Here is an 18,838-nt window from a genome sequence, read left to right as displayed (position 1 = left end):
TCAAGTTTTATTATGGAAAAGCTTTTTTTCCATCTAGCAAGCATGATCCACGATCTTAGAGAAGTTGTGTAAGAGAAGTATGAAATGCAATATTGGAGAAATGTGATCTGTAATTTCTAGATGAATGAAAACTACATAAAAGTTAGCAGAATTAGCCTCAATATAAAGGACACATTGCAAAGAAATGATTCACCTACTAAATATTCTTCGGTGCTGGTGACATATTGCAAACACAGCAATACAGTGGTGAGAGATTGAGGTTGAATTTGCAGAACTTTCCAGATGAATACCTGAATTTCGAGATAAATACTGGGGTCAGAGAGAAAGCTCAGCTAATTGTGCTCCCACATATTTATTTTGACAGAAGCATATCACCAAGAGTGAACAGTGGACTGGACTGAACTGGAGATGTGGAACATATTGTGAACTGTCACATTTCTGGAGAGCTTAAGGTGGACAGTGATGGGTTGATGAGTGACTTGATCCCAAATGGACTAATGTAATTGTGAGACGTTTTGGGGGATTTGGTCCTCAATGGGATAGTTTTGGAAGTAACTTTCTGACCTGGAGTGTAGATGAGGGCCGAGATCCAATGACCGTAAGCTTGTTCTGCTCCATAGTTTTATGCAGGTCCACCTTGGTGGCAATGTCAAAGGTGATGCTGGACAGAAAGAACAGAGAACTCACTTTGTTGGCCTGGAAAAAATGATACTCCAGTAAAGCCTCAAACAGGAATAATCCAGTCGCAGAGAAGGTCATCAAATGTTGGAGGTATTTGGCACAGGCCAGGTGCAAGCTCTAAGTTGATGGGTTTGATTAGAACACACAGTGAGGGTGGCCTCCAATTCCTGGTTGGTCCTCTTTGTTTGACCATTAGTCAAACTGGGGTTGAACTGGGGTCCTCAGTTCAAGGCAATGTCACCAGAGATTCTGTGTAACATGAAGATGTGATCTGTGAAAAGCTGAGAGGTCTCTAAGGCTGAAGGAAGCTTTGGTAGAGAAACAAAATACACAGCCTTGGAAAAACAGTTTGCAATAGTTAGTATGGTGACTTTACCTGGAGGTTAGTGAGGAAATCTACCATGATGTAGGATCACAGCTGTGGGGAACAGTAAACCAGCAGGTGGTGAGCTCAATGACTTGGTCTGGGTGCAGACTGAACAGGCAGAAACATACTGATGGACTTCACAAATGAGGGTTGGCCATCAAAACATCCTCTGGAGGAAGGGGCTGCTCTGATTGTAAAAATGGTAAATGGCCTTGTATAGTGCTTTTACTCAGTCCCTAAGGACCCCAAAGCGCTTTACACTACATTCAGTCATTCACACACTCACACACTGGCAATGGCAAGCTACATTGTAGCCACAGCTGCCCTGGGACACACTGACCTGGGTGGCAGTTTGGTGTGTAAATGGTAAATGGACCAGTTCTTATTCTAATCTGAGTACTCAAATTTGCCTCTTTCACCCAAGAACATTTTTTCAATGCTCTTTCTATGTATGTGTTGTCTATCAAACATTCAGCATACATAGTCTTTGAACCACCAACCTTCCAATTAATAGGCGACCTGCTCTACCAACTGAGCTACATCCACTATATCCACTCTGAGGGTATATAGTATAATATTTAGTTGATAATCCTGAAATCAAATGGCTACAAGAACATTTGCTAAACAGTTTATTAACTTAAATACAAAACAGACATTAGCACTGTCACCTATAGTGTTATTTCACAGGAGATCACAGGAGTGTGAGACTGCTGGAAAGCTGTCAGATGTGTGAGTGCTGAATCCAGAAACAATCAAATCTGCCACACGGAACAGTGTGTCGGGTCCTTTTCACAGTCATATTTAACAAAGAAACAACAGAAAAAGAAATGTTTAAAGACAAAATAGGAAAATATTCATTTATTTCCTGGTTTATTCAGGTTCCAGGATTTTAATCCACCTGCTGTTTGGAGCCCTTCTATGTGGAGTCTGCATGTTCTTTCCATGTTTGTAGGTGTGTTCACTGGGTAGTTTTGCAGGGTTTCCTCAAACAGTCCAAAGACATGCATGGCGTTGGATTAACTGTGATCCTAAACTGGCCCTGGAGGGTGAAGATTGTTTTTTTTTTAAATAAAAAAAAAAACATAAACTAAAAAGCTCATATAGGGCTTTCTATGGTGGCCCCAAGAGGTCAAAAGCAATGCAAATTAAGACATAACATATCAATAACATAAAGGAACAGAAACCAAACCATGCACAGGATTTTACAAAGACATGCTTAAAAGGAGCTTCGTGTGAGGGAGAAAAAGATCCAGGTCTTTATTTAGAAGTTTGCTATTTAATTGTTTTTACTTTGAAATCCAAAATGAGACTTCCAGGATAGCAACATGGCAATGATTACTGCAGCTGTTGAGCCACTCCATTAAAAAAAAGAAAAGATTATTTTCTGACTTTACTTTTAGAACTGTCTAAAAATGACGTCTGTGACAGTCACACATCTACAGCATGTATGACTATATAGTACACGGCAGGACGGAACAGTCGATGACTAAGGCTACGTTCACACTGCAGATCTTAATGCTCAATTCCGATTTTTTGATCAAATCCGATTTTTTTTTTTGTCTGCTTGTTCACACTACAAATAAAATGTGACAGCAAACGCGCTCCTGTGTGAACCCTCAAAGCGGCCGCATGCGCAAAAGCAGACTTCACACAAAACGCGCTGTTTAGACCCAGAGCAAACAGTATTGTTTGACTGATGGCCCTTAATATAAAGACTTGTTTCAGACTTTATGTTTCCCAATTTTGCTTTAAGTTATTTTGTTATTTAAATATGGCCTAATAATGATAATAATGCAGGTGTTTCAAAATAATGTATCCAGTCAGTGGTGCAGTCCGAATGTAACAGACAAACAAAGACTTTGAATTTGCTTTCCGGCCTTTCGTGAAACTGTCTGGTATGGTGCACGGTACGGTTGCTGTAAACGCGACTTCAAAAGTAGTGATGACACATGTTCTGGGAATCCATCCTACCTGAAAAAACATCCTACCCTGCGCAGACGCGGCGCATGCGCACAACACCAACGCCGAACACCGGCTTGAAGCTGACACTCCGGTGCGTGTGTCAAAAAAAACAAACCACCAACATGCTTCAGAAGCGCTGTGTCGAGGCTTGCTTCGTTTGGCCAGAGTCACGTGATCAGTGACGTCCGAAGCTTCATTTAGAACGTAACTGATTCAGTGCTTTATCAGGAAGTGATTTCGACGGATTTGTGGAGTGTTTTGATGGCGAGAGAGCAAACCACTGATCATTCTACTGAGAGATAAGGAGCCAGCGAGGAAGAGGAGGTTCTGTAGTGTGGAGGTATTTTGAGTTGATTGTGGTCAGTTTTGGTTGGGTTTGCCAGCTTTGTGTTCCTGTTGTTTGCTTCTGTTTTGTGCGTGTTTATTTATCTGAAAAGGTGAAAAACTTAGAATGTCAAAAATCTGCTTTTTATAATATAAATATTATTAAATAACTTTAGAAGTTATTCTACAAAATGTGCTGCAATTTAAGTTGTTTATTCACCTGGTTCTCTACCAGTTTCCGTCCACTCCAGCCTCTTCTGTACCATGTGAGAGGATTTTTTTTTTAAAGCAGGAGAAAATATGTCCACGAAAAGAAACAGCCTCGGCCATTGCACAGTGGGACAAATTCTCTTTTTAAATAAAAATGAAAAAGGGTTACCTATCGTGATTTTACTTTGCAAGTTCATAAGCATTTTCCCTTTCAGTTCACAATCAATTCTACCCCCAGGTCAAAAAATATGCATAAGGAAAAATATACTATAATATTATTTATGAACATACCTGTCCACCTGTCCAGTGATTAAATAAATGCATAAGTACATGAAGGCAGGACCTCACAGCAGAAGCATACTCCATGATGTGTTGTATCAAGAAGTCACAAGCAAAGAAAGACCACACCATGTCGCTCGTTTAAACAAGGAACATTTATTGATCAAAATTATTTATTAAATAAATAAACAACAATTTTTTCAGACCAAAAATTACATGTTTAAAGCAACACAACGGTGGCCCAATATCAGACAGAATTCCACTCTCAATCATTATGAAGCAATTGGTTTTATTTTGTAGATTCAAGCTGCTCTTCATATTCGTGGCCACCAGATGTCACCAGAGAGACTGTGCTGAAAAGCATCGAGTAATGAACCGTTTTTCAATACAAGCGTCAGTGCTTCAGAAAGCTTCATTTGCCCATCACTACTCATTAGTTACAGTTTTTTCTGATTGCTTAAGCCCTTTTTTTGCAACTATTGGCTAATTTTGCAAAACTCTACACACAAATAAAAAAACCTGTCACCCAATTATCAAAACATTTTAGTTCCCTTGCAAAAGCGAACACAGCTAGATTAACCCCTCACACCTTTGTAAAAGTGGTGTTTTCGTATCAAACAGTACACACAAGCCATCATCTACTAAGCACACAATGCGCCAACTGCACACTGATGGTATGTCTATCCTGTAAAATAGTCAGATGTCTATTCATATTAATGTACAGAATTCACCTGCTTGCTGCTACTACTGCACATTCACCCAGTGTATATACTATATATATATATATATATAATGTTCTTCCTCTACACCCCCCCCCCCCCCCCCCCCCCCAAATTTTTGCACATGTCGAGGAGCGTGTCAGGCCACATTTCACTGTGTGTTATACTTGTATAACTATGCATGTGACAAATAAAGAACCTTGAACCTTGAACCTTGAATGGTATGAATACAAAACACATCTGGCTTTTGCTTTCTCTGTGTACAGATGTCAATTTGAGGTCACACCTTTGTCATAGTGTCATGTAAACATACAAGGATCCAAACGTCAAGTATTGGTGTTCATTCACACTCATCAAAACCAAGACAAAGTCAGAACACAAAATAGGAATTCCACAAATAAAAGAAAAAAAAAAGACAATCAGCCTACATCATGTCGTCTTTCTGGGTCCGGCCACAAAATTTCGTCCACATTGCATGCGACATCCTCCAGTCCAAGGCACCGGGGAAAATATCTCCTTGCATGCCGTATCCAGGCCTGACATGATGCCTGGTCAATATCTCCACATGCCTCCTCCATTGCCTGTAAAAGGGCTACCTGTTGATGAGGATGACGGTCATACACTTTCCAGCGCCAGGCAGAGAAGAACTCCTCGATGGGATTCAAGAATGGAGAGTATGGAGGGAGGTTGAGTGCCATGAAGGATGGATGGTCTGTAAACCAGTTGCGGACCAAAGCAGCCCTATGGAAACTAACATTGTCCCATATGATGACATATCGGGTCTGCTCTGGTCTCTGAACAGTGAGCATGTCATGCAAGGTGTCCAGGAATGCAATAATGTGTGCAGTGTTGTATGGGCCTATGGTTGCATGATGGTGAACAACACCATTTTGGCTTATAGCTGCACACATGGTTATGTTACCACCACGTTGTCCTGGGACATTGATGATGGCACGGTGTCCAATAATGGTCCTGCCACGTCTCCTGGCTTTACTGAGGTTAAAACCGGCCTCATCTACAAAAAGTAGCTCATGTCCCATTGCATCTGCTTCTAGTTCCATCACTCTCTGGACAAGACAAAACAAATGCAACACATCAGGCCCATGCACAACACTACAGTATGCACTTCCAAATTCAGAACCAATGACACTAGCTTACCTGCACATAGTCATATCGCAGTTGCTTTACACGTTCTGTGTTCCTCTCGAAGGAACTCTGTAAATTTGCTTCATTCTTATTCTGTGGCGCGCAAGTACACGACTTAGTGTAGAAATGCTTGCACTGTGTATATTTTGAAAGATGGTGTCATCATCCATTATGCGCTGCTGTATTTCACGCAGTCTTATTGCATTATTGGCAATCACCATGTTCACTATATGGGTCTCTTGCTCTGGAGTGAACATTCTGCCTCTGCCCCCAACATCTGGACGTCTAGCAATTCTGTAAAGTAACAATTTCAGTATTTTTGCATGTATGGTACTGTTGTGTTTCTCATTAGAGTATGGCAGTGCTACAAAGTACTTACCGATTCTCATTTCGAAATGTCCTAATGATGCTTGCCACAGTGTAGCGGCTCAGTTTAGGCTGAACACGTTGGCCAGCTTCCCTCAGGGTCATCCCATGGTTGATGACATGGTCCACTATTGTAGCTCTGGTGTCATCAGTTATTCTGTTTCGTACTCTTCTTACCCTTCCTCTTTCCCCTCCTCGTCCTCTTCTTGCTCCTCCACGTCCTCTTCCTCCAACCTCTTCACCTCCACGTCCTCTTCCTCCAACCTCTTCACCTCCACGTCCTCTTCCTCCAACCTCTTCACCTCCACGTCCTCTCCCTCGGCCTCCTCTGATTCTCACTCTTCTCGCTCTTACTGCTCCTTCCATTGTACTCCACATGGACAGCTTACCTGTGGCCTGTTTATAGTGCTTAGGCTGACTGCAAAGTGGACTACTTATCTAAAACAGTTTTCACATGTGGAAGTGTGCCAGACAGTTGGCAAATTAGTGTTACAGTTTTTTCTGATTGCTTAAGCCCTTTTTTTGCAACTATTGGCTAATTTTGCAAAACTCTTCACACAAATAAGAAAACCTGTCACCCAATCATCAAAACATTGTAGTTCTCTTGCAAAAGCGAACACAGCTAGATTAACTCTTCACACCTTCGTAAAAATGGTGTTTCCGTATCAAACAGTACACACAAGCCATCATCTACTAAGCACACAATGCGCCAACTGCACACTGATGGTATGCATACAAAACACATCTGGCGTTTGCTTTCCCTGTGCACAAGGTAGGCTATGTCAGTTTGAGCTCATACTTCTGTCATAGATCCATAAGCATGAAGGGATCCAAACTTCAAGTGAGTGTTGTGCAGTGAATTGTGCCTACAGTTTTGCAAAGTGTGTGTTACAAAATTGCAAACTGAGTGCAAAGCAGTTTTTGTGCTTTTAGTTTTGCAAACTCAGTGAGTGGTTTTGCTATAAGTCTGAATAGTTTTAGAAATTGTGCTACAGGAATCACAGTTTGGGTTTAGGCATTCGGAAAAAACTGTAAACCATGGATTTGATCTTTTCTTCCCTGGTTCCTGTAGACCACAGTGTATTATCGCCATCTACTCCTCTGGAGTGGTGGTGCACGATACTATGAGGCGTTGAGTGCACAAAGTTTAACTTGTCATGCTTTTATCTGATGAATCAAATCTTATTTATCAAGTTTACATTTTTCATTAACTGAATTTTAACACTAAAAATATTTGCTCAGCTATTTTACACATCACTGATTAAAATAGATGCAATTTTCTGAAACGCTTTAACGGTGGACAAGAAAACAAACTGTTTTAAAATAGGAAGGAAGGCAGAGAGCAGGGTGCATATACTACTATGACTTTGTATCAGAGCAGTGCTGTCAATGACTTGGTTGAATGGATGATCCAGAAATGAAGATCTGATGGGTGATTAAAGGATTCAAATATTGTTACACTTATATGTTAAAAACATGCACTCATGCTGTAACATGTGTCTGTGTGATATATGTAGAAGCTGGTCCAACTGGAAACAGTTATTGAGAAATGATATAAATGAGTGTGTGTGCTTGTCCAGCCAGTGAGGACCTGTGGTTCTGTTTTGCCCCATGCTTGCAGACATTACAGTTGTCTTTATGTTATTGTTGCAAGGCTGTATTTTGCTGAATGTCCGTCCTCAATATCTGCAGAGATGAGTAGGAGGTATAAACATGGTTGGTGATCTCATCGTTCCACTCAAAACAACTCCTCCTTGCCCTTTCTCTCTCCCAGTTAAGATGCTTTTCGTCTGGATGGAAATCTCTGTAACCTGTAAGTGAAGCCCAGTAAATTTTAGCTGCTGTTGCCTCCCATGTCCACATCAACAGCAGCCAAAGATCTCATTATCCCACAGCAGAGACGCAGTGCCTTGGCCTGCATCCTATCCACTTTATCCACATCTAATCTTACTAATGCTATATATACATTTTTAAAGCTGCCCTCTATCTAATTATATTTAAAATCTCATTTACATTTTTCTCAGCTTTATTAATGTGCTCTAACCTTTGAATCAAACTATATTCCCAAGAATATATATCTACCCTTTTCCAGCTTTTCTCCAGTGGAAAGTAGTGTAACCCTGGTTTCTAGTTGTGGTAGCGTTCTCTGGTCTATTAAGTGAGGCAAGTGATAATGAATCAACTCCAATTTGTCAAATCATAAGATATTATTACAAAATCAAGTATGCGACAAGAATTCATATTATAAATTTACATCATAATTTATCGACTGACTGAAGAAGTCACTTGGATCAGTGACGAAATGTCCACTGAAAACGCTACATCCAGATGAACAGAACAGAGCACGTTGCTGTTTCTCTTCACTGACCCACAGTCTTTAAATCATGATGTCATTCACATAAAAATAAACGATTTCAGTTTTTGGGCTCTAATGAGGTTTTATAAATGTGAAAATATGTGCTCATTAATCTCAGGGAAGGATTGTGTCTCTGAAGTATTTATATGTATTTTGTCGACTTACATACTAGTTGTATTGTAATCAAATTTGATGAGCCATGTTCTGATACTTTATGTGTTGTGTTTCTGATCTCATGCACTTTATTAAATTAAGTTGTAACAGTAACAGAGTTGTATTATCATCAGTAATGGGTGTTAGAGTTATGGACATCATTTGGTGGCAAAAAACAGTTTGTTCATAGTTTGCCTCTGTGCACCACCACAAAATATTTGACACTATAATCAAGATGTGACTGATGTGCAAACTTCCAGCTGTAATTTAAGTGTGTTGCATTCAATGAATTAAGACATATTTTTTATAAACAGTCCTCCATTTTCAGAGGCTCAAAGACAATTAGACAAATTAACATTGTTTTAAATATAAGCACAGGTTTTACTCGGTCTAAAGTCCTTTGCCTACAATGAGCACCTGAAGTCTACCACCTATGCACATCACCAGATGCTGTTTCCATCCTTGTCCTGTTGGGGGAGTGCTGTTGGGTTTGAAATGGCATTTAGCTGATGGCACATTTCAGAGTAACATCCACATTTCACGAACATCAGTTATTTTTCCTTATAATGTTCTATATCACCTCACACTAAATGATATACATCTTTAACCTTTTAGTGTTAATGCAGGCCTGCAAACTGAACCTTTTGAATATACTGGTACTTTTTGTGCCCCAGTTTCACACAGATGAGCCACTCTGTGGTATCTGTTACTCTCACATTTGTACTCATATCAGTCTGAAACCACAGCCCATTGCTAATATAGCAGTGCTTTACTAGTAAAGCTTCACTGCTTTACTTGGAACTCACAACAGCTCATTTCTGTCCCCACATAAGGCCGAGAAACACACAACATGTATAAAGAAACAAACACTGAAATCAACATGCTATTAAAGAGGAACTGTTCAGATCACAGTACAAACTTACTGACCATTTTATTAGGTACAAATGTCACTGTTTTTTATGCAAATATGTAATGAGCCAATCACATGGCAACAGCATTAGAGTTACAGATATTCTCATTTGATTTAGGTGATTTAAGTAAAGGGGAATGTGGCATTGTTGTTGATGCCAGATGGAAACTTCTGATTTTCTAGGATTTCCCAAAAAAACATCTGTTGATGACAGAGGTCAGAGTCCAGTCTGCTTTAAGCTGATAGTAAGGCAACACAAATAGCCACTGATTACAACGAAGGTATGCAGAAGAGCATGGTATGCACAGCACATAGGATGTAACAACAGCAAGAGCGTAGAGCTAATAACAGGAAGCTGAGGCCACAGTTCACACAGGTTCACCAACATCAGAGAACAGAAGATTGTAAAAACATAGTCTGGTCTAATGCTTCCGCATTTCGATCAGAACTGGTGTAAAACAGCATGAAAGCAGCCTGCACAAGCGATTTATGAGCCATTTGTTGGCAGAGAAAGTTTCCAGAGTGGAGGCTCAATGAGCTGCTAAAATCGTATGTCTGGGAAAAACTGTACTTTCAAAACTGCATCAGTTGGTCCTCCCCAGATCTCAGTTCATGCGGTGCTTCAAATTCAATGGATATGGATACAATGGATGACGTGTCTCTACTATTTCTGCTCTGTAAGTGAAGAATTTCTTCCTTTTAAATGTTGAATTTTTACTGTCCGTTCTGTTAATAAACAATAATGGAGGAGAAGAAAAAAGGCTGAATGGACTGAGCAGCAGGTTAAAGGGGAAATTTTACCCTGTGAATCAGTGAACTTGACAGAGGTTAGTTAGTTATTATATCAGCTTAACTTTAAAGTGGACACGCGACTTCATGCTTACTGTTACCGGTCATGTTTCCAAATGTTTCTTATGCATCGAGTACAGTGAGTTCAAAAACATACAATAATCACTAAAGGAACAGCGTTACAGATTTGGTGTTAGAGATGTGGGAGCAGAAATGTGCACAGTGCTAATAAACTGATGGGTTTCTGATTTCCAATATTTAATTTTATTGAGTTCTTGTGAACTTAGCAATAACTAACACAAAGGCACAGAGACACAGTCTCTACACTGGAACCAGAGAAGAACAGACAGGAGGACACAGCGGACTAGGGAGACAGAGAGAGAACCCAGTCTACACACAGGAGACGCACAAACATAAAGAAAAAGGAGACTTGAGATGAAATGAGGAACGTAACAGTAACAAACCTTAAGACTAGAACTATAAATATAAACATAGCAACAAGCTAAAAATAATAAATATGAATAGATCTTTTTCTTAAAGAGTTCAAAAACACAGTCTGTTATTCTTTTACATTGATGTATGCCTCCCACAAGGATTACTTACTCACATAATTATAAGTGGACAAGAGATCAGAGATAGACGAGATGGGACGAGCCAAATTAATTACAGTCTTTATTATTTTACATGCTAACCTAAGTTTTACTTATCTTTAGTTTTGACTTCAATGCCTTGCAGGATAACAAACCAAGGTCAGTGATTTTCTTTTAAATATGTCAAATATGTGTTAAATTCTTCTTCTTTAATGTTTAGGGTTGGCAGCCCGAACCACATGAGAAGTATTTTAATTCTAATTTAAAGAATGTTGTATCATCATTGCTTTGCACAACCATGACATTTTTATTTTTATTTTTAACCCTCACAGCTCGTCTGACTGTGAGTCCCAGCAGCTCTCAGTTCTTTGAAGGAGACTTTGTGTCTCTGAGCTGTGAGGAGGACGACAGCTCTGCTGGATGGACTCTGAGGAGAAACACAAGCAAACAACAGAGGACTCAGTGTGGAGATGTGTGGGGAAAACCAGCTGGTTCTTCCTGTAATATAAGTATGATGGTGCCTCATGACAGTGGAATATATTGGTGTGAGTTCAATCAGAGTACCATCAGTAACATGGTTAAGCTGACAGTCACTGGTAAGCTGAGTGTGTGGAGTTAGTGTTGATGAAGCTGTGTGTAAATGGATGAAATGCTGTAGTTTGTCTCTGTGTTGAGGTGGATCAGTGATCCTGCAGAGTCCTGTCCTCCCTGTGATGGAGGGAGATGACGTCACTGTGCTCTGTGAAACAAAGACCACTCCCTCCAACCTCCCAGCTGCTTTCTATAAAGATGGCTCCCTCATCAGGAAGCAGCCTACAGGTCACATGACCATCCAGCATGTTTCCAGGTCTGATGAAGGCCTCTACAAGTGTGACATCAGCGGTCATGGAGAGTCTCCATCCAGCTGGATCACTGTCACAGGTGACACACTCAGCTGTCTGTGTTTCTGCAGCTTTCAACATTCACAATGTGACGACAACTTAATGACTGTGTTTGCTTTATTTTAGAGAAACACACCACCACACCTCCACCTGCCTCTTCTGCTGGTTCCTCTCCACTTCTCCCCGTGTTGCTGACAGCTGGAACAGTCTGTGTTGTGTTAGTAGTGATGTTACTGGTTGTTTTGGTGGAACGACATGTTGACAGGAAACTAAAAGGTGAGACTTATTCTCTTTTTGTTGCATGAACGTCTCACATTAGTATGTTTTTCAATTTTAAACAATATTCAAAGGAAAGATGAAGCTTGGATAAAAGCAGCTCTGTGGGAGTTTCTCACAAACAAACCAAAGTTTCCATTTGCATCAAGTATTTCTCAAGCAGAAATTTGTCCTTTATTAATAATGTTGAACATCCTGAATGTAGTCTGTCCATCCATTCTCTTCTGCGTGTCCAATTTAAGGAAGCAGGGTGTCTGCAGGTTATCCCAGGTAGGTGGGGTACACCACGGACAGACAACCAGTCACACCTATGTGGCAAGTTAGAATAATCAGTTAACCTTATCTTATTAACTGCATGTTTTTGGAGGAGTACTCGGAGTGAATCCACACAAAAACAGAGAGAACATTCAAAAGGATTGAACTCAGGACCTTCTTGCTGTAAGACAACAGTGCTAACCACCATGGCAAGTGCTGCCCACAAAGTACTCTTTAGATTACAAAATTTCAGGTATTATTAAATAAATAATTAGAACAACGTTCATGGGTTTTAATGTGCTGATATCAAATGTTCTGATTGTTTTCTGGCTCAAGAGGAGGCCCAAAACAGCAATGAGACAAAATAAAGGTCTGTATGAGGAAGTAACAGACTGCAAAGCATTCTGGTTGTTCTTCTAAGTGGCAATAACCATCACAGACCTGCTTTCATGGTTTCAGACCACAAGGTTTAAAACTTTCCACTGCAAAGAAGACTATCTTTACTTCACCTCACACTAACGTGCAGTTTAAACAGTTCACTGTGCTGAGTGAGTTCTTCCTCCCACAGTCTAAAGACATGATAGGTGTTAACTAGTGATTTCAAATTGGATAGATTGTTAAGTTGTGTTTTTTAGTCCTGTGACAGACTGGAAACCTGTCTGGTGTGCAAACTGCCTTTCACGCTATCCCAGAGAGGATAAGCTCCAGCCCTCCTGCTTTTTTAAACCATTTTTAAAAGCTTAGTCAAAGACCTACAGTATATATAGATCACTAAGTAGTTGTTCTGTGTTTGCAGTATCTGTTAGCAGTGAGTGCTGTTCTTTGTGCTCCAAACAGTGTATTTCACCCTGTGTATAACAAAGACTAACAGCTCTGTGGTCGTCCACTTTCCTTTTATTGATGAAAACTCGTCAGCTCCTCAGGGATGTTAATACACACACACACACACACACACACACACACACACACACACACACACACACACAGAGAGTATTAAGACTGTATTAAATTATTTAAAAGTTCTGGACAAAAACTGCATCTGCTCTTTTTATTACTCAAAAATACTTCATTACGAGTTCACTTGAGGAGATGTAATAATTTCTTGAGTTTCTGACATCCTGTTGCATTTTTCTGTGGTTACGGGGGGTTTCATGAAAGCAGGTCTGTAGTCATCAGTTCAAATACAGCCTTGTGATTCAGGTCCATCTTCATGTTTCGTAGCAGTAATCTTGTGAAAGTATATGCTCAGTATACAATCAGTCCTAAAAACTCCCTGAAAAGCCTTCAGTTAATCCAAAATGCTGCAGCAAGAGTCCTGACAGGGACTAGAAAGAGAGCATATTTCTCCATCTTTCAGGCCCCTCTTTTGTGGAACCAGCTTCCAGTTTGGATTCGGGAGACAGACAGTATCTCTACTTTTAATATCAGGCTTAAAACTTTCCGTTTTGCTAAAGCATATAGTTAGGGCTGGACCAGGTGACCCTAAATCCTGCCTTAGTTTTGCTGCAATAGGTGTATGCTGCTGGGGGATTACCATGACGCAATCAGTATTACTTCTTCAGTCACCTTTCTCACTCACTATGTGTTCATACACCTCTCTGGATTTAATTATTATTAACCTCTGGCTCTCTTCCATGTGTCTTTTGTCCTGTCTTCATCCACACATCCCTAACCAGTCACAGCAGATGGTTGCTCCCACCTGAGCCTGGTTCTAGCTGATTTCTTCCTGTTAAAAAGGGAGTTTTTCATTCCCACTGTTGCCTAGTGTTTGCTTGTACAGGGGTCATTTTATAGGGTTTTACAATAGAAAGAACCTTTAGGCAACAGCTGTTATGATTGATATGAAAATAAAACTAAATTATAATGACAAAAATAACCCTTCACACTCCATGCTTGAATCTAGGAAACAGTGGTTTAAAAGAACCCCACATGCCAGGTTTAGCTGTTTCTCTCCCTCCTATTTTTCCATGCCACTGGCTTTTTACTGCTTTTTCATTTTTCTGTCTTCTGATGTGTGGCTGTGTTTACTGTTCAAAGCCTGACCTTGTCATGGTGTGCTGTGTGGCAGGCAAATGCAGGACTCACTGAACACAGAGGGATGAACTGAAAGCGACAGCTTTATTGCATCATCAGAAATAACTTCACAAACAAACCAAAACCTTAAAAATGGCAAATAGAAAGTAAACTTTATAATGAAAACAAGAAACTGGGTGACATGAATGAGAGAAACTAACCAGACTTAGAGCAAAACTAACCTTCCGCAATTCAGAGGGAAAACCACTCAGCGTAATGCAGGTACGACACAACACTGACAGATCCATGTTTTTTCACTTTCTGTTTCCTGTGGAAGCTCGTCTAATGTGTCGTTAGCCACATTATTTTCAGCTGTGTGCTCACCGGTCTCTCATTATCATCCTCATCAGTCTTCTGTTTCCACTCCTTCACCGTCGTGTCATTGATGTTGTCACTGTTGTCGTTTCCGCCTGTGTTCAGTTGTTCAGCTGTTCAGCCAGCCATTCAGTCTTCCAGTCAGTTAGTCAGTCCTGTCGTTCCTGCTCTGTTCTTTCACTCGCTCCAATAAATCCTCATCATTCTGCACCATGAGTCCTGCGTTTGGGTCATCTCTTCCTCGCCCGCACACAACAACCTGACACCTGGACCTGATCAGTTTTCTATCATGTCCCATTTGAGTCCTGCACAAAAAGGTGGAGCATAATTAATCTGAATGATTTTTATGTCATCGTTAATGTAACAGCAGCAGTATCTATAGGACTGTACTCCCTGCACTGATGCACTGATGCTCGCTTTATGTGTTTTCTTGTGCAGAGAGTGATGCAGCTGCAGTCGACTCAGCAGTGAGAACAGAAGATGTCACTCATGGACAAATCGACATCAAAGAGAAGCAAGAAGAGGCAAAAATGTACAGCTGCTGTCCTTTGTCTCCATCATGGTTCAAGATGAATTTTTAAAAAAAAATAAGGGTGTGTGAGCAGACTTCTATATTTTACTGAGATTTTTTATGTATACTGTCAGTGATTCCTGAGATTAGGGACAAAACAGGTTTTCATTTTCTAAAATATATTTTTTGATATTTCAAAAACATATTTACATATAATTGTTACACAAAGTCTCACCATGTCTTGGTACAATCTCCCAGGTGTAACATTTTTTAATAATTTATGTTTTTGCTGGAGAAGTGCAAGGTTTTTGTCAACACCGTCAGACACAAAGAAATGCAAAAATATATATTTTAAATTAAGTTGTTTCAGCTCTTTTGACTATTAGCAGCTTCTCTATTCTATTGTTTATGCACATATGTTTTCAAAGTAATTATACCACATTTAAAAGTAAGATTGTTTTGGCTTTTTATTATTAGAGTTACAGTCATACATATTTTCAGAAGCTTGTATTTAATCTGTATAAGAAACAGTCATATTAAGCAGCATGCAAATTACACATTTATTGAGAAAATTACGTATTTTTATTGGAAGATCATGAGGGAGGAAAATATATGGTTCTCCAAAAGAGAAAAATAAACAAAAACTCCATATTATGGAGTTGACAAGGTGCTAACGGTGGTGACACACTAGTAGAAAACAAGATATTATTTCTTTCAAAATGAAAATTAAACCTTAGCAACCTTTGTAATATCACAAGACACATCATAACAATTCTGTTTTTGCACATGTCAAGTTCTACATCTTAACAGTTCACCAGAAAGTAGCTGCCTACTACTCCTTGATTCCTAAAGTACTCTGTGGTTGTGTGTTTAGACCCTGCTGTACTCTCTCTCCTTTTGACTCTCTGTGCTTGTTTCCAAAACCTTCTCTTCTGACTTTTTTCTCTTTCTTTCAGATCACTGGTGTTCTTTATTTTTCCCTCTTTCACTCTATTTCTCCATCTTTCCTTTATGAGAAACTCTTTCTTCAACTCAGGCTGGCTGTTAATTTTTTCTCTCCTTCTTTTTTGATCATCCCTGTTCCCTCTCTTTCGTTCCTCTACTGACAGGTTTCCCTTTGCTATTCTAGCCTGAAATGTACCATTTTTTTTAATTACTATATTTTTTCTGAACCTTATGCTTTTTCACAGATTAAGGATGAATATTCACAACACAATTATGCATTAAGCAATAGAAATGCTATCTGGTCTTTAAGTCTGATGTCATTAGCCATTTCCAGGTCCAACCTGGGCTGCAGATCCCAAAGTCAAAGGAACTCTGCAGCATCACTGAGAGTTACAACCTGTTTAAATTCAGATGTAATAGAACAAGATAAAAAGCATTAAAACATTTTAACAGCACAACAGGCTTAATCCAAATCCAACGAACAGAGGCTAACCTGGGTTGGTAGCTGCCCACTGCATCACTGAGTGAATGGGTTAAATGCAGAGGACTAAGCATTTTCCTACAGGATTAATAATGTATACATAAACAATGAGATTCAAGATAAGGCAAATTTGATAATATTTGACGCATCTGTGAAGCAGAAATATCAGTAAAATACACAGGAAGTAATATGTCTGAAATATTAATAAAAAATGACTTAACATAAATGGTGAATAGCACACTTTTGTGAGATTTGTCAACACCATTAGAAAAAGGGTGAACACCTTCAGACAAAACTCCTGATGGTGTTGACATCTGATGGTGTTGACAAAATACCCGACTTTCTCTCATAACACATGTTTTTCTGACAAAAGCCATCTTGTTTTTCATCATTTGCTTATGGCCTCTACAATCTACCTAAATTAAGCTCTTATTACAAAAAAAATAATTAAATCTTGGTTTATATCGACTTTGGTGTTGACACACTATGGTTGTGACACAGAGTTTTATCAGAAAGGTGTGCAATAAATGAAATAAAAACAAAAAAATTATCACAGCAGTGACCTCATGGCATGTGTATCAAACAGGAAGTGGTAAAGGGGTCCTCAGAGTGTAAGCTGCCCACAATAATTCCTGATTTTTTTGTACTTTTGAAAAAATCTGACGGTGTTGACAAAAACTCTGGACACGATTTTAATCACTTAAAAAATATTTAAAAATTAATTTTCAATTGCATATTTTGATATTATATAAGGTATTGACTTAAATACTTAGTGACGAGAGCCATGATGTTTACTTTTACATTACTTTTAATTTTTTTTCTGTATTTTAATATTATCACACCTGCTTCTGGACAATGGACTTTTAAGGTACTGGTAATGTATTGTACCATTTAAAATAAATATATATTTATAAAAAATGCAAAATCATAGTTTTGTTGTATAAACATTGCCTTGGTTTGTCTTTTAGGCAGTTGAGTTAACACTTGTATGCATATTTTTAACCACAAAATTGGGTTTTATCTGCCGGACATGTTTTGTCCCTTATATCAAGAATCACTGCTGTGGCTAAACTGTGTTAAAAAAGAGAAAAAAGAAAAACATCTGCAGATGTTATGTGATCTGAAACTTTTTATATATTATCCATCTTACCATCCGTTTTTATTCCAGTTGTGCAATTCAGGGTTGGGGAATAAAAATGCAATAATGTGAGTTTTCTTGCTAGAGCGTGTCAGGAGCATTTTGGATCGCTTGGAGGTGAAAGAGATGATTTATTTAAGCCGGTAAACAGGAGAGTAATTTGTGCATGATGACTAATATTCATGCACAATCTTCTCTAGTTTGGATGAGGGGACTACACACACACAGATCAGCTATGTCCCTCTGATGATCAAGCTTAAACTGCAGCCTGGTGCTGCCATCTACTGACACTTAATGGCAACAACAAGCCCTCCAACACTGAAAGATCATCTGAAAGCATCTGGTACTTTCAGATCACATAGTACAAACTAACTTTATATATTTATTTTTAGAAATGAAATACTTATATCTCCACTTTTAAAGTGTAGTTTACACAATTATTATCATTAACTTCAAATTTCATTTTCTGCATACTTTTAATTGTGATGCTTTCAGTAACAATGTAATGATGTTATGACCTCATCTGTGCCCTCCACAGAAAGCGGAGACAGTGAGATTTAAATAAATGCACATTTATGAAGAATCAACATGCAACATGTGATAAAAGAGTAACTGTTCTAATCACAGTACAAACCTACTGGCCATTTTATTATGTACACATGTCCCACTGTTTGTTAATGCAAATATGTGAGGAGCCAATCACATCACAGCAGCTCAGTGCATTTAAACATGTAACAGTGTAACAATGTCTCAATCTATATTCCACACACACACACACACACACACACACACACACACACACACACACACGTTACAGTTATTTTGTGTGTCAGACTCTAACAGAATGAATATTTTATTTAATATTTCACTGCTAATGACTGGCCAATCACATTAGTTGGTCATATATAAGTAGTAGCTGCATGTGAGTCTGTGTCTTTTGCTCAGTCTCTGTTATGTTTCCTCTTTTACTTTGAAAGTCCATGTCTCATGTTAATGTGTCTGGTTTTGCTTCCTTTGTCTCGTTAGGCCTGATTTGCCCCAGCTGTGTTTCCCTCCTGTTACTCATTCCCCGATTGCTCCTCTGTGTATTTAAGCCCTGTGTTTCTCTGTG

The 18,838-nt window shown here is 39.2% G+C and overlaps 1 protein-coding gene and 1 long non-coding RNA gene across 2 annotated transcripts; one reads left to right on the top strand and one right to left on the bottom strand.

The window, feature by feature from the left end:
* Nucleotides 1-4,668: 4,668 nt before the first annotated feature.
* On the bottom strand, nt 4,669-6,484 carry LOC145426102 (uncharacterized). The gene is made up of 3 exons (XR_013906863.1): nt 6,068-6,484; nt 5,701-5,982; nt 4,669-5,609 (listed from the first exon to the last, which is right to left on the bottom strand). It is a non-coding gene; the product is annotated as an uncharacterized LOC145426102 (long non-coding RNA).
* Nucleotides 6,485-9,897: 3,413 nt separating this feature from the next.
* Nucleotides 9,898-15,615, top strand: LOC113012475 (high affinity immunoglobulin epsilon receptor subunit alpha-like). Its single transcript, XM_080298843.1, has 6 exons — nt 9,898-10,150; nt 10,976-11,011; nt 11,185-11,448; nt 11,528-11,773; nt 11,860-12,009; nt 15,091-15,615. Exons 1-6 carry the CDS (start codon nt 10,105-10,107, stop codon nt 15,231-15,233), a joined length of 885 nt encoding a protein of 294 aa, XP_080154969.1. The 5' UTR covers nt 9,898-10,104; the 3' UTR covers nt 15,234-15,615.
* Nucleotides 15,616-18,838: the final 3,223 nt, after the last annotated feature.

The sequence above is a fragment of the Astatotilapia calliptera genome, chromosome 3, assembly GCF_964374335.1.
Source record: "Astatotilapia calliptera chromosome 3, fAstCal68.1, whole genome shotgun sequence".
NCBI lineage: Eukaryota > Metazoa > Chordata > Actinopteri > Cichliformes > Cichlidae > Astatotilapia > Astatotilapia calliptera.
This window is presented reverse-complemented; position numbering and strand designations above follow the sequence as displayed.

What these genes read in the sequence shown, in the direction of transcription:
- LOC113012475 (XM_080298843.1), top strand. Translation starts at nt 10,105, where the DNA reads ATGGATATGGATACAATGGATGACGTGTCTCTACTATTTCTGCTCT. An exon ending in GGTTAAGCTGACAGTCACTG is followed by an intron (nt 11,449 to 11,527) that starts GTAAGCTGAGTG and finishes CTCTGTGTTGAG; the next exon opens with GTGGATCAGTGATCCTGCAG. An exon ending in CAGCTGGATCACTGTCACAG is followed by an intron (nt 11,774 to 11,859) that starts GTGACACACTCA and finishes GCTTTATTTTAG; the next exon opens with AGAAACACACCACCACACCT.